General features: G+C 40.3%; 1 protein-coding gene across 1 annotated transcript in view; it reads right to left on the bottom strand.

Annotated features, from left to right (window-relative positions):
* MAP7D2 (MAP7 domain containing 2) overlaps window positions 1-16934 on the bottom strand; it is a 67670-nt gene that overhangs the window by 26863 nt on the left and 23873 nt on the right. Inside the window, 2 exon segments of the mRNA XM_015885277.2 lie at window positions 5788-5951; window positions 8592-8669. Coding sequence (XP_015740763.1) covers window positions 5788-5951; window positions 8592-8669 — 242 coding nt within the window.

Here is a 16934-nt window from a genome sequence, read left to right on the forward strand (position 1 = left end):
ATCTCTGAAGAATCTCTACCACTACCATGAAAGACTTCCAGCAATTTATTTTTAACCAAGCTTTCCACCTCATCCAACCTTTCTAGCCATATTTAAGCTCTCTTAATTTTCTTACATATCACTTACGTAATAAATTTGGTTACATTATGCTCTGTACAATGAATGAAAAAAGGCACTCAGTTCTTCAGCCTATGTTACCTTTCAGCCAGTTGACTTGCTGCTACAATTACAGCTACCATCCCCAGGAAGGCAACCTTTTAGTCCCATGTTCTGAGTTCACTTTATTTTTGTCTCCCTTCTCTATCTTTAGCTCACAGATACATCAGAAAAGACTGCTGAAATCAGGCAGATGCTTCTCCTCCCTTTTTTTTGTTTCTTCTGTTGCCGCCCATGTCCAGGCAGGCATGCCATGTAAATGCGTTATCTGCTTTCCCTTCTCTTTTTTTCCCCCCACTTAAAGTGCACGTGCATAAAGCATCACAAAGCTCAAGCACAGACTTTTCTGTAATAGCGCAGGAAAAAATGTCACATTTTGCATATCCCATTGCTTCCTGTCCATACTTTGGACATGAAAAGGTAATCCTGCAAGTAATCTTCCAGTTTAGATCCCCTGTAGTTTCCTCCAATCTTTCATTCTTACCACTTGGTGATTAAATTTTCACATTGAAAATCTATGTGTGCTGGCTCGGTATTTCAAGTTCACATATTCCACTTGTATCTTCACACTTTTCCACATTAATTTCATTCTATTTCAGACCCTTTTCTGTACTTCTGTTTTCCTAGCTTGTTATTTCAGCACCAGCTCTCTGCAGTTAGCTTCTTTACTCTTACCTACTTAATTTTTACTCCAATTTATGTTTTTACCCAAACTCATAGTAAAATGACCCACCCAATCCTTTTCCATTAAAACACATAATCCTACAGAATCTTTTTTCCCTTCTGTAACCTAATTAACATTCTTACATATTGGCACAAAAAAAAAAAAAAAAAAAGCCAACCAAAAACAGTATGACAGCAGACAAGTTTCACCTGATTAATGGTTTTCTTTAATACTGCTTAGAGCAAGTACCAACAATATTCTCCGGTTTGCAAGCCACAGAATACACTCATGCCACGTACTATAAAAACACTGTTCTAAAAATAAAATGGAATGCATGATTAAATAGTTCAAAGAGAAACAATTTTTCATACATATATGAAAGCTCACAGCACTCACATTCTGAGGTCAAAATCTTCAATTACACAATGTGGAGAGGATCATTTATTATCATTTGCAAAGAGCCTTTCATTACAGCACCATAGAACATAATGATTAAGCTTAATGAAATAAGATATAGGTTAGATAAAGAACAATATGAAAACCCTTTGCACAAAGGAAGGACTGTTATTAAAGGGCATTTTAAATAAGCACAAAACTGAATTTTAAAACTAGAAAGCCAAAGAATATAACAAGGATGCACAGAAGCACAGCATAAACAATGTGTAAGCCAATAGTTTTTAATTACAACAAAAACCAAAAGGCAAGACAAAGCTTTCCTTCATTAGCAAGCAATGTGCAGAAACCCACCTATATTATAGACACATTATCTCGTTAAAGACATATCCAAACTCTCTGACCCTCTTTAGGAACTCTAACTGCCACAGGGAGAAGAATCTCTGCACTGGAGATGCAGATAACTTGCTAAAAAAATATACTGGACAAGCTTTGTATGCAGGTTAAACTGAGAATGAGTAACACCATAAAAAGAGAACCATCTACTGCTAGTGTCTGAAGTAAACATTGCTTTCCAAATTCCATAGTAATTCAGGCACATTTTCCCTCAGACTAAACAAGAGAACAAACATTTGGACTGCCTGAGTTTTAAAAGTAAAAGCAAAAATTAACTGTGAGCATACAAATAATTTGACTGAAGTACTTCCCTTTTGTCTATGTAAGATATGTCAGGTGTGGAAACAAAATATATATATATATTTTACAAAAATTAAGAGTCAAAATAATTCTTCAACAATCTCCCTCATACTTAGAGCACAAACACCTAACAGAGCCATGTGTAAGATTAGAGAGGAAAAACTCCTCTTATTTGCTTCATGTATTCATCAGCACCGTATGTAAGTAGCTGTTTACTGATATTATCAGTTGGCCTCACTTTTATTAGTGCCTCTTCTGCCTAACAACAGAAGAGCTCTGTTATTTTCTATTTAAAGAATGGCTGTTAAAATTTGTAAAGTGTTTTTTAACTACCTCTTCTGAATATAATTTATTTATACTGCCAGCAATTTAAAATTACAGTTGTACATAAAATTTATATGGAAAAAGAGTGGGTGTATCAAAGGAAATCAAATAGGACAAATGAGGGCTCTGTTACTGTACACGTGGAGCTGGGGCAGCAGTTATGGTAGAAGGGGAGCAGAGAGCAGAATCACAGGATCACCAAGGTTGGAAAAGACCTACAAGATCATCCAGTCAAACCATCCACCCATCACCAATAGTTCTTACTAAAACATGTCCCTCAACACAACATCCAAACGTTCCTTGAACACCTCCAGGGTCAGTGACTCCACCACCTCCCTGGGCAGCCAGTTCCACTGCCTGACCACTCTTTCAGAGAAGTAGTATTTCCTAACGTCCAGCCTGAACCTCCCCTGGTGCAGCTTGAAGCCATTCCCTCTAGTCCTATCACCAGTTACAGAGAGAAGAGGCCGACCCCCAGCTCACTACAACCTCCCTTCAGGTAGTTATAGAGAGCTATAAGGTCTCCCCTGAGCCTTCTTTTCTCAGACTGAACAATACCAGCTCCTTCAGCCTCTCCTCATATGGCCTGTGCTCCAGACCCCTCACCAGCTTTGCAGCCCTTCTTTGAACATGCTCCAGGGCCTCGATGTCTTTCTTGCAGTGAGGGGCCCAGTTCAAAACTGGACACAGTACTGGAGGTGCAGCCTCACCAGAGCTGAGTACAGGGGGACCATCACTTCTGTTTCTGCTAGCAACACTGTTTCTGATGCAAGCCAGGATGCCCTTGGCCTTCTTGGCCACCTGGGCACACTGTTGGCTCATGTTCAGCCGAGCATCAATCAATATTCCCAGATCCATTTCCTCTACAGTCTTCCAGCCACTCTGCCCCAAGCCCATAGCACTGCCTGGGGTTGTTGTGGCCAAAGTGCAGGGCCCAGCATTTGGTCTTGTTGAACCTCATCCATTGGCTTCAGCCCAGCTCTCCAGCCTGTCCAGATCCCTCTGTAGGGCCTCGCTACCCCTGGGAAGATCGACACTTTCAGCCAATTTGGTGTCATCTGCAAACTTACTGAGGGTGCACTCAATGCCCTCATCCAGGTCATCAATAAAGATATTGAAGAGGACAGGCTCCAGCACCGAAGACAGAATGCATTCCCAAAGCAAATGGGAGCTTCAAGATGGAAAAAGGAGAAAAAATAATAATAATTGAAGCAAACAAGGACCAGCTTTTCCTTTACCTATTTGCAGCTCTACTGTCTGCTTGCTGATAAAAGGAACTCATTAATACCTTCTGCTGGCAAACACCAGCACACCTCCTTCCTCAAGGCTCATGGATTGGTAATCCTAGAGGAAGGGGCAGCTTTAAAAGGAGCATGGAAGGAAGGGTGCTGTTACTGAAGACTTCCCCTGATACGAAAGGTGCAGTCAAAGCAGACAGCGCAAGGATGATTTTCTGATACATTTGTTCAGTTTCTGCCGAAGGAGTCGGAAATATTTCCGTCATACTCCACTAGAAGCTCCAACTGCGCTGGAGAACAACTGTGCCAGAATATCTCCATTCCCATTAATATAGACTTTAAAATAACCACCTCTTCCCTGGCAGGGGAGCAGAAAAAGCAAGCAAAATAAATTTTGGTCACTTTGTCTTTGAGAAGTCCTTCACATGCAAAATACCCAAACAGAGAAGGCAGCAATGTAGGAAGCAAACAATTCCCCACGGTTTAATAGCCATTTACCTCCCAAATTCCCACAGACATGACAACAATATTTTTTAGAGTGAGATTTATACAAACTGTTCCTGTCAAAATTACGCACTGCCATCTGTTGTGTTAAAAAGATAAAAAGACCTAAGGAAGACATAAAGGCCAACCAAGAAGGCAGACTTGCAGCAAGGAAGAAAATCTACGTGGCACTTCAGACACCTTATACAGGGTAAAAATCAGTGCTCCAGTCGCCATCCAGTATATACGTCTTTAATGGAGAAAGGCTGAGCACATGCTGCAGCATACCAGCACACTGGCCAAGGTGCATCCCCCACAGGGGTGGGAAATATGAGCTCAAGGCTCTTCCAGTAAAGACAACCTCAAATGTCCAGAATGACTCATGAGCACTAAGTAACTTGAAATGCCCCTAGGGCTGTAAATTCATCAGCATCCTTACTCTTCCTTCCTACATTCATCTCTGGGCAAATGTAGGAAAGTCTATTACAGGAGATGGGGCACCTCAGTGAAGAGATCCCTGGTCTGACCTGGAACAGCCTCGCTTGTGTTTGACAATCCCCACCCTGACTGCTCCAGCACAAACCATGTAGGCAGGCAAAGCAGGTAAGTTGTTCACTCTGCCTACAGCTTTCCCCCACCCCGTCTGCCTACAGTGCAACTTCTGAGGACACAGATTTTGAAGTGTTTGTATTTGCCACTACCCCCTGCCTCTGCCATAAAGATGATCATTTTGCTTAGCTGCAAAAGGTTATCACAGCAGGAAGCACTAGGGAAAGAAAACACTCGGTCAATTATGTTACCATAGAAGGAGATAGGTCTCCTAAGCCTTTGTTCCTGTTTCTGTCATTCTTCTTATAATGTGAAGTGATCCACATGACAAAACATTTAAAAATGAATTCTCAGCAATTATGCAGAAGCCACAAGCACTGCGTTACAGTTGAAAGAGGAATGGCAGGATACAATTTTCTTTTCAGGTTTCAGTAAAGAAGTGAAAAAAAATCAAACATAGGGGAAAAAAACAGACAAGTATGTTATTCTGATCCCATGTGGAAATGTTTCATCTCTTTTGCAAAGATGCTGGATAAACTTGGGATGGGGAAGAAGTTAATAACCACAGATTTGCATAGCCTTTTCATATAGAAACTAAAGAAATTTCTTCTCTTGACATTTTTCCCCCTCTCTAAACCACTGTCCCCTTTCCCAAAAATCATTAATTCTTAATTAGTTGCAGTAGGAGTGCTGCATGTCATGCTGGGAGAAACACACGCACATACTGGGTTCAGAAATCTGCATCAGAAATTGGACTCAGAGAAAAAACAGAACCTTATATGTCACTAAAGAGAGTAGAAAAAGGTGGAATTCTGTGTAAATTCTGTTCTATGTGACAAGTTTAAATCAAGACTAGATTCTTCACTGCTTTAAGAAAGAATTTCTGATTTTATATTACCAAGGAACAAATACAATTTCCTAAATATCACTTCAGCAAGAAAAATCTTGCCAGTTTATGAAAATGCTGACCTGTAAAAGCTACATTTTGGGATGCTGTTGCTTTATCATGTGACAGTTGGAAACCTGGATATGTTAGTATAAGCAGATGATTGTTTTGTGAGATCAGACAAAAAACAGGAGACAAAAAGAACTTTGGACAATGTTTCTGGGGTACAAGCAGTCGTGGAGTATTTATAGTTGTGATGTGGTTGCAGCTCCCAAAGTAATGTCCATATGTCTCTGGGTCAAAGAAAGGAATAAACACCTGCAGCACACATTGATATTCAGCTATGTTAATGCTAACAGACACAGTTGCTCTTCCATATGACTCCCAGTGGACCTTACCTCCTCCTCTTTAAGCTTTTGTCTCCGCTTTTCTTCAACAGCTGCTCTCTTCTGCTCCTCCCTCTGCCTCTGCTCCTCCAGTCTCCTCCACCGTTCCTCCACTTGCTTTTCATATTGAAGCTTTGCTCTTCTCTCCTTCTCTAGTATCTGCTGTTCCCTAGCAGCTTAGGCAGAGAAAAAGGTGCGTTTCAGATATATATATATAAAATCCCTCTGTAACTTTAAAGGCAAATTCTTTTTTTCAGACCTAATAATATATGCTGACTCACAAAACCCTTTGGAATTTCTTTACAAACAAAAGCTGTGGGAATTTCTTTAAAACTATGATTCTCTCTATGATTTGACAAATAGTGGAGAAAAAAAATCTATTTCCCGTGCAAGTGCATTCTGTAAAAAGGCACAAAATAGGCCAGTAAGCATGCTTACATACAAACAAGGCTGTAACATCATACCAACATGTATATAGCCAATATGAAACAGAGAATATTTACACAGCTGATGAGCTAAGAACTTAAAAGTTAGGAAAAGTCAGAATTAACATGGGTTATACAAGAGCAGATCTTTCATTCTGCTCACCTGTTATGTCCCAGTTTACTTTTCCAGATACTGTTTCCCTTGTTCAGCAAATTATTGCCTTGCAAGTGTTCTCTCTTTTGGCTTATTTCCATTAACCCAAGGCTATTGCCCAGCTATCTCAATTCTTCACAGATCAGCTTTCTTCTCCCACCTCCTTGTCCTTGGGTTCTTTATCTTCAGCTGGGGCCTTCAGTCCCTTCTAGCCTCCCTTTGTCTCCAAGCCTGTCCCCCTAGGAGACACAGTCCTTTTCATGTGGCCTCATTTCTTTCCCCTTGATTACCAGATCCTTGTAAGATACTTTCTCATGTCCAACCTGCTTTACAGAACACCACTTGTCTTACTCTTGTCAGTAGTGCAGCTGGTGGTGCCTTCTTCTTTTGCACATTTTATGTCTACCTCAGGAAAGGGCAATATGAAGAGCGTGTTAGTGCTGCAGGAATCATCAGAATAAAGACTTGGATGTGTCAATAGATAGTTATCTCAGATAGAGTGGAAGAGGAGAGACAAGTCCCTAACTGTTGATGACTACTGGCCACATCAGGTACAACAGGTGAAAATTGCATATGGGAGTTGACAAAAGACAAAAAATAGAGTGAGGTGTACAGAGATTGTGCTAGTTACCCTTTGAACAAGTAGGTGAAACCCAGGACTGATTCTTAACAGAGAAGCAAACCATTCTGACATCAAGACATAAATACAATTCTTGTTCCTTGATTTAGGGATACTAAACCATTGGTTAATTAATTTTGGCTTTGAAGAAGAGATTATTCTATATTGCTGCAAAATTCCTGCTGGCTGCATAAAGATTCATCCTTCTGAAGAACTCACTACTTTTTTTTTTCCTGAACTTCTGGAATAAATCTGACATAAACAAAAAGCTACTAAGGCCAAAATCCAAGGGTCCTGTTTCTTGAATGGGTCTTAGCTCTAAAACAGTATATTCTCAGAAGGCATGTACAGTGTCTGGAGACAAGAACTGCAACCAACAACTTACAAACCACCTGGGTTAGCCACTCCCAGATTGTCCAGATTTCAGTTTTCCTCCCACCTCCTCTTCCTCTTTAATCCAAATCCTTTCCACTCTACTCATCATGTCACTTTTTCAGGAGCCAGCAAAGAAGGGATAATCAAAATGAAAGGAAAGGTAGTCTAGACTGAATGTAGCTATAAGAGATAAAATTAAGGCTGGTGCATGCCCCATACGGACAGAATTTCTGGGGAGATTAACTACTAAAAATTTAAATCCCCACTAAGCAGATTTCCACATGAACTACAGAAAGAAATCTTGCTCACCAAGCTCACTGCACTAAAAAACATCACATCTCGGGCCTCAGGTTTTGTCAAGATATGGTCAACAGTTTATTTACTGCAAGGAAAACATGTGCACACTGTTACAGTTAACACTGTCTTGAAATAAATGGCAATTTATTATTTTTCTAACATTATAATTTTACAAAACCCAAAAATAATGACAAACCCTTTTAATAGGCATTGTCAGGTAATCATAAGGAATGGAGCTACTTGCCTGTTTAGTTATGGCAATGAGAAAAAAATAAGCTTACCTGTTTAAACATTTACTTTTAACTTTATAAATATACACACACATTTAAGGGGAGTAAAAGTTGAACTGTTCATTTTTCTCTCTTGCAAAATTTCCCCAGCATTTCCTTGGAGATGTTAGCAGACTAAAAACTACTGACTGTTATAAGACTGGTGAAATCAATGTTTGTATTGTTCAGCAAATGAATTGATGAATTGATCTTTTTTTTACTCCCATGAATGAAGATGGCTATAAAACTTTCAGAAAAATAATCCACTTTATGAAGGACTTAACAGCTCTGTGATATCTTTTAATGCAGGTAAAACTTTACACACTAAAATCAAGGCTGTTTTACCAAACAATCCTACATATTATCATAAATGTTACTCAAGGCTTATTTCAAGTTTTTTGTTTCTTTGTTTTATACGTACAAATCCTAACAGTCAGCACATTAACCTACATTCAAAAGTACATGTATGAGAGAAAAAAGTCAACTCGTCACTACAGAATAGAAAACGTTTGAATGGAAATTAAAGAAGGAATCCATCAATTTTAAATAAGTAATGTAAGTGATAAAGACTAGTAATAAACTAAATGACAGTGTTTAAAACTCAGAACAGATGTCATGTAGATAACTTAAATCTATTAGCATATATACATAAATACAGACACTTCCAACCACCTTACCAAGATATTTCTCCCTTTCTTCTCTTCGTTCCTTTGCTAGTCTTTGTCTTTCATCAGTTTTGAGAAATCCATCAATAGCTGAAGAGAGAAAGAGAAGAAAAACAAGTGTTAGTAAAACTAAAGAAGCATCCAAAAGAACTCTCCCCTTCCTGCAAATTGAATCTAGCACATGTAACAACTCAAACAACAGAAATGACATTGCATTTGGTGGAAGCGGGTGGGTTAACAATCTCTTACCTACTGCTGAAGTCCAAACACAGCTCATCGGCCTAAGTACCCGACTCTTCTCTGAGTGAACAAGCAAGCTCTTAGTGCTCGCATTAAAGTTTGTATGTTTCTTGGGAAACATCATGAAGATGCAATCAGGATCCCTTCAACTTCATTAGTAACCTCAAAAATGAGTTTTTAGCTATCAAGTTTACCAAGTTTTTGGCTAACAACAACAACAAAAAAAAGGCAGTTCAGGAAAGCAGTGGAAGTAGTATATCGTTCTTTCATAGCTTAATGCTGTGCAGAGTCCCAGCTGTTGTATTTGTGGCCTCCCAGCCCACAGGAAACCACCAACACCAGCTCAGTGCAACAAGCAGTAATTAGTGCTGGATGAAGTTAGGGAGACAGCAGCCCTCCTACTTCCTTTTCCAGGTAGGAAACAGTTTCCTCCTTCAGTCAGTACCTACAAGCACATTACTCTCCTGGGAGGAGGTTGCCTGTGGGTGTTTTATAGCCAGACACTGCAGCAAGGCACAAACCACTGACCAGCATGATTTGGCCGGACAGTCAGAGCATGACACATGAGGAGGCTGGGAGCCACCTGCCTTTGCACCCTGCAAAATGCTGGGCTTTCACAGGTTCCTCCATCCCAAATACCACATGAGCTCTCCAGGCCCTGCTTTCTGGACAAGCCTTATCCACTGACTTGAGAGAGGAGCCAGCTGACTGCATCCTTCCAACAACAGGGCCTCCCCAGTGCCCTCCTTTCTCTCTTTGCTTTCAGGATCTCCTGGGGTCTTACCAGAGCCGTGGTGCAAACAAGCAGAGGGTCTCACAGCAGTTTATATCCTTCACCATCATTATTTGGGCTCCCTGCTGAGCTTTCATATAATGGAACCCCCTTCCCCTTTGCACAAAGAACTGCTCTATGTTTTTTAATTTTTTTTTTTCCAGATAAATAGGATGGAAAACTGACTTGGATTATAATCACGATTCTCTTCCCCCAAAATGACACTTCTAGGCTCAAGAGGGCATTCTGCCCATGGAAGCAAAGTTTGTACAGAGTGAGGACTTTCCTGTAGAGGGAAATGCTGTGTAGCAGGTCTGAAAACCAGGCTCAGTGGCCTCTGGTGGCTAGGAGAAAAATGCCAATGCTCACACAGACAGCCACTGCCCAAAGGCAGCCAGGTCCCGGGTAATTGTCGATTACAGCTGCCAGCTGGGTAGTTACACCAGGAATGTGTGGGTCAGATCAATATCTGCTTATGACCAAAGACTCATCCGACTTCCAAACTAATCCAGTTGTTTGTTCACTTGGCTGCCATTAATTGTCAGATTTGACAAGCAGTGAGAGCAACTCAGTACAGCAAATGTGACAGGGGATTCTAACTACCAGAAAGGAACACTGTTAAGTGTCTAGAAAGGATAAGAAGCCCACTGTCGGCATGGTTAAATTACAGCTCCAATTAATGGAAAGTGATTTGAAAATATGAAACTATAAACAGCCTGAAAACTACAATTTAGTCTAGAAGCAGCAGATATGAAACCAAATCTAGATGAAGAGCCCAGGGAGGGAAGACTGGGCTTAAGAGCAAGCACAGGGTGTAGACAGGGATAGAGACAAGCAAAGGCAGGAACTGAGTTCTTATGAGTGAAGGGATGTGGTTAAGAAGCAGCACCTGAAAAATGGAAAACTAGATGGCAGTAAGCTGGAGGGATTGGAGGAGCCTCTGGTTCATGTTTATAAAACAATACGCTGGCTTTCACTGCCCTCCTGCTTTCAGCAAACACAAATGTAAAACAAAATTATGTCCTGTTAAAATTGCCAATAAAATTACAGCAATCTATCTCTAACGTGATTGCTTTATGAATGCAAGTGGGTAGAAGTGGATCTAAAAACTCTGGCCTTGCCACAACTTCCACAGCTATCCCAAGCTGAATTGGGATGAAACTACTGATTTTCTAGGTTGGCTTCCTCAAGACTATGGATGTCTCAATCCCACCAGGCAACATTAAAAGACTGTCAAAGTTGTACTGCCAGATGCTTAAGAAATGAGGATGTATAAGAATTAAAACAGTCTGCACAATCCTTGTTTTGCTTCCTTCCAGACATATTATTATGTATATTTTTTAGGTCTTTTTAGGTCCCTTGACTTATGCAGTATGTAGGATGAACTTCCTCAAAGGGTGAACCAAGTTCATAACAAAGGAATTGTAGCTTATGCTTCCTGCTTCATTTCCTTCTGAAACTGGAAAGTGTTTAGAAAAAGAAGCAGATATAATTTGAAGGCTGCCCTGGAGAAGAACACTCCACACTTGGCTATGTCACAGAGGAAACAACAAAATACATGGGATGACTGTTCATTAAATGTACAACTCACCAATGCAGAAACAAACTGTGTGGAGGAAGACAGTATGTAATCTATTGAAACACAGACATCATAACTGCATATACATGCAACAAGGGTAGCATTAAAATAGCACAGGCATCCTCAGAACTAGTATTTCTTAACTGAAGTATTTGACTTCATGAGTCAGCTTCTCAATCAAAAAACAGGAATTTGTTAGGTTTCAGAAAGTAAACAGAGCTTTGAAGGCTGGAATAATATTCCCTGGGTAGTAAAAATCATGCTAGAATAGAAGTTAAGACTTTAATTTATTTAATACTTGCATTCACGCAATATACATTCTACGTGTAATGGGTACACCAGCTATTTGCCATGAGAAATTTGATTAACGATAGGAATGCAAGCTCTGCTTTGTAAAACAGACTCCAAGCAGCAGGCTAGCACAGACAGCTCTACAATTACAATAACATCACACCATCTCTGTTTCGTAACATGATCTACCAGTAGATGGCAGAGCAAGGTTTAAATGAAAAAACAAAACCACACAGCGTCTTCCTACATCACTGTGATGTAGGAAGTGAGCTCAGGTTTAATATTCTGCACACTCAGCTTTATCCTGAGCTTTCCTTGTATTTAACTAAAGCAGTTTAAAACGATGTGTAACAGTCAGCACAACATTTAAGGCACATAAATATATGCCAACCAGAATAATGAATATGAAGAGCCACTAGAAGAAAATTCTCCCTTTACTCCCAGTCTTACAAAATATGGAAAATGCCCAATTAACAACAACAAACATTTTACAGTGAGGAGCTGCTCTCTCCTCCCTTCTCAAAGTAATTTGTTGCTATTTATATTTTATTTCTCAGCTCCGTTCCACAAAAACTCTCCTTTTCAGGGAGTCCCCATTCTCAAAGGCTGCTGTCTGACAGTTGCTGTGCCTGACCACTGGGCTAATTTCTCAAGGCTCTGCCTCATTTTTGACTGAAGAGGGTCAGCTGCTCCTCTGGGACTTTGTTACAGCAAGCAATTCTAAAGAAGATGGTAACTTAAAACCAGTTAAAACGTCAGCAGCCCTGCAGCAGCAACCTGTCATCTAATGCTGAAAGGCTATTTCAACACTTAGTTACTTTGAAATAAATACTCAGAACTAAAAACTGACACGTTAATCAGTTTCAGCTCTTTTTGATGGGCAACGTAAATCTATTTAGACAGATGAAACAGTGCCAGAACATGTACATATATTACTCACTGTATACTGTTGCATAAACTTCTTGGCTATTGCGAAAGACAGAAAGGAAGACTGTTGTGTTCTGACAAGGCACAAGGCAAGCTTTGTCTTTTGAAACCCATCCTCTACTATTGGTTGAGAATACAAGGACTCAAGTACAGTCAGGCTGTTCGAAGCTGAGAGTGCTTTTCAGTATGATGAACCAGCTGGCTGGACACTTCATCTTCTGAAATTTGCAATGGAGCTGCAGCCAACAGGTATGGTTCCTATTCATACATTTTCTTACTTTGTTTTTAAACCTATGCAGTCTTCTGTACTCTACAATACTCCACGGTATTTAGTTACGTGTTTATATGTAGGAGATACTCAAGCCTTTGGTAGCAGACAACCCAATGAAAAAGTTAACTGGAGATCCAAAGACAGCTCTACAAAACATATTTAGAACTTTGGCCACCTACCATGTCTGTTCAAAACCATTAGACCTTTGTCCACTCTACACAGCAACATTCCACATATTTAGACCTTTGCCACTGCATACATCACTTAAAATGACATTGCTGTATTGGTGAAATTCCTGGTTCAAATGTACATCCGTCAGAGGGAAAGCATTTTTCTTCTGTATCATTTATGGTGTTCAGGGAGGCAATACAGCTGAATGCTCACAGAATAGGCAATTGCCAGCATGGAGGTGGCCTTGATAGCGATGTGGGGAGCAGATCTTCAGAGCCAGCCAGACAAATGGACCACTGCACTTACCACCCACCCTTCTGCTGACAATCTCCACTGTTTCATATTATATTATGACAGCTGATAGAATCAAGGTTTCAGTCCTTGTAATCTGCGCTTCCTCCTTCAAGACTGTTCTTCGAAATAACAAAGAACAAACTTTTCCACCTGCTGCTGCTCTCCACCGCTGAATGAAGAAACATCATATTCTTCAATTTCATGGTGACTGACTATACTCAGCAGAGAAACAAAGGTTTAAGATGGCATATGAATGGGGTAATGGAGGACTATTTTCATTAAGAAAAAATATATTTTCTGAACTTTGCTTATAGGATATTGCTGCGAGGTATTCAAGTAGAGACTACAGGCAAACAATAGGTGAGCCTTACAGGTATGTCAATAAAATCCAGTGGAACTTCCTCGTTTGACAATTGTCTTTTAGTAAGTTTAATTTAAGAAGCTGCTTATTGCACTGCACTAAAACAAACAAACAAAAAACCTACAAAGAAACAGAATTTTTCAGTTGCAGCCAGTTAATTTTATTGTTAGGTTTGTCTGTAGAAGCTTCAAATATAACTAGAAAGGAAAAAGAAAAAGGTATTTTCTATTATGTCTGAGATAACAGGAAAGTTATTTGTTATTATAAAGATGTTCAGTGGACATAGTCATTAAGGAAAGACTCAGATGCCAGACACAGTTGCATTTCAGACACCCAGGGCTAATTGTATAAGACATGGCCTGGCAGGTATCAGAGAGAACCTGCCAGGGATCTACACACTGCAGTTAAACAACTGGGACATAGTGTGTCACAAGATGCCAGCTCGTGTGGGGTCCTGAACCCCACACGAAACGTTCAAGGTTTCCGTTTGCATCAAGATGCACACCATACGAACACAAAGATAACAGTACAGAAATACATCCCACAAACACCTTATCAGCTCTCTGGGGCTGCATGCCCTGTGTATAAGCTGTATCTAGCCATAACAGCCCCAAGCAGACTCCAGTATCATGTAAACATAGCAGATATGTCTCAGGTCACTCAGAGAGCAGATAATACACACTAGCAGAATTTTTGTCATTTATGAAGACATTAATGATTTAGTAGACTGAACAGTTCTCCTTTAGACAGCCAAAGATGCTGCAAACCCATACAAAGGAGCTGCACTGCATCAATGCGTGTTCCATATTGCTATTTCTCTTAAGTGCTTTGGCAGCCACTCCCTCAGGCAGGAGGGAGTCAGGAGTTTCAGGCTGAGCAGTTCCCTTCACCGGGATGTGTTCCTTTGCTCTATGGTTACCTTCCACAATGCTTGGTTAGCAAAGAGAAAGAAGAAAAAAGATAAAAAGAAAGTAGGCTGCTTTGGCTTATCATATACCTTTCACACAGCAATTAGTAACAAATGGGATTAATTCCTCTGCTAGAAGACAAACAGGCAACTACTGTTAATAGTGTCATACAGAACACAACATAAAGTGTTCCTACATATAAACATTACACCCATAGCCTTAGCTAATATTAGTGCCTAATATGAGCTTCAAAGCAGCCATAGCTCTATCAGTCACTGAGCAAAGTAATCACAGGCCTGGGGTTAGCTACAGGGCAGCCCTAAAACTGGGGACCTGTCTTCATTTTGCCCCTGTTCCCACCGAGATCTTCATCTTTTGCAGAACATCAGCTGATGCAGTAGTTTGCATCAAGATATTTCTTACAAAAATGTGAGAGTTGACTAAAGATTATGAATAATTTTCAGATATTTTACTTATTCTTAAAAGAAGGACTTCATACAGTATTAGAATTGAAAGCACGAATGATTTTTAATACTTATATCTTATAATAATTTAAGCAGGCTTTTAAAAAAGAGCTTGATTTTTAAGAAGTCCATATTTCTTTCCAAGTAAATGTAGACATTTTCAGTTTAAAAGGCTATCATATTTAAAGAGGCATCGTTTGAGACATGGAAAATCAGTCTTTAAAATGGACCCAGTCACCACTTTTTCTTATCATTAAGAAGGCGCTATAGTTAAAGCTTTGAGGAGTATTCACTAAAAATAATGCAGTACATTTCCCATTCAGAGACCCAACTGTGCCCAGGCTTATGGTGAGGAGTAGAACAAAAGAAGAGCATAATCCCAAAGGAATTTGTGCATTCCCAGCACCACCTTGATAACAGATTCATGCCATACAAACTCCATGTCCAAAAGAAGCCAGACTTTTCTAACCCATGCCCTGTGCAACCAAACCTATGCCACTGCCAGCTCCTCAAGGTTATGAACATTATAGCTGCAATGTTTTTCTCCCATTATATAAGCATTTTGTCCTTCCATACGCTTATTGCACTCCTCTTAAACCAGCAATTGTCCTAACATGCATTTAGCCTGCACACATTGGTTCACTTGCACGGTCCAGTCTCACTGACTCCAGCAGAACTGCTTTCTCAGAGCTGGCAGAAATACCTCATCAAGACTAGTGAGCCTTCACATACCTTGTCTAAGCCTGCAAGCGGCCCTGTCACCCATGTACTGCAATAAAAACTAACTCTAGGAAGAGGCAAAGGCCTTATTCTGCAACAGGAGAGGTTAAGGTTGGACGTAAAGAAAAATTTCTTCCTTAGAAAGGGTGGTGAGGTAGTGGCACAGGGAGGTGGTGGAGTCACCAACCCTGGAGGTGTTCAAGAAATGAGCAGATGTGGCACTGAGAGACATGATTAGTGGGTACGGTGGTGGTGGATTTACAGTTGGACTCACTGATTCTAGTGGTCTTTCCCAATCTCACTAATTTCATGATTAATGAAAAAATGCTTTTGTTGGAAAGGGCATCTATAAATACCTTAAATACTCCTTGTCTAGTTCACCTAATCTTACAGACTCAGCAGGAAACATCATCATTGTAGGCCAGTAAGCCTTCGAGTCATGGTCATTTTGCCCCAGCTATCTAAGAGAAATGCTGCAGAATCACACAGTTCTTTTTTAATCCACCTCAGTGATTTTAACCTGAACAGCATTTGAAGAACATACACAGCAGTACAAACAAAATTCAATCTCTCTTCAAAAATTTGGGAAATGTGTCCATTTTTTTTATGAACAGATATTCATCATTACTCACTGAAACTAAAAGCGACAGTTTTGCATCCTCTTGTGCTACACATTCACATATTAGTATCTGTTGATTGCACGTATTTATGATTAGGCATTAGATAACCAAAGCCCAGAGGAAACTAGGATTTCACTGAAACACACTGATCTGTTAAGCAGCAAGTGAGATAAAAACTGTCAGCTTCCTCCAGCTAATTGGCTTTGCTGTCATATGGCACTGAACACTGATCTTATTCTTTAACCGTATTACAGCTTTCATTGCTGTGCTGCACTCTCAACGATAGCTAAAGGCTGTGAAGACAGCAAAAATGAAGAGGGAGAACAGACCTGCTACTACCAGATCCTGATATCATGAGCTTTAGTGATATCCTTACTGGCAGAGCAGTCCTACACAGCCCTCAGGTGGACAAGGAACCAACCTGCAGCTGCAGCTCAACTCCTGCTGTTTCAGTGGGATTTTTCGGTTGTATTTCTTTTTCTCCCCCTCTGGCAATGACAGCTCACATTCAGCCCTTCACAGAAACTTCCAACGCTGCAATTTACAACCAAGGGGTGCAGGAGCCAGTATTCGCAAAGGTGCTTATTTGGAGAAGACAGACAGTTCACACACACAAGCCCTTAGAAAAGTTACAGCATATTGCTGGGAACAACCAGTGTCTTCACCCTCAAAAAAATTACCAGTCTCAGTAATTTGTTTTATAACACCTGGTGGTGGGGCCGTCCCTGTCTGCTGGC

Source organism: Coturnix japonica, chromosome 1 (assembly GCF_001577835.2).
Source record: "Coturnix japonica isolate 7356 chromosome 1, Coturnix japonica 2.1, whole genome shotgun sequence".
Classification (NCBI taxonomy): domain Eukaryota; kingdom Metazoa; phylum Chordata; class Aves; order Galliformes; family Phasianidae; genus Coturnix; species Coturnix japonica.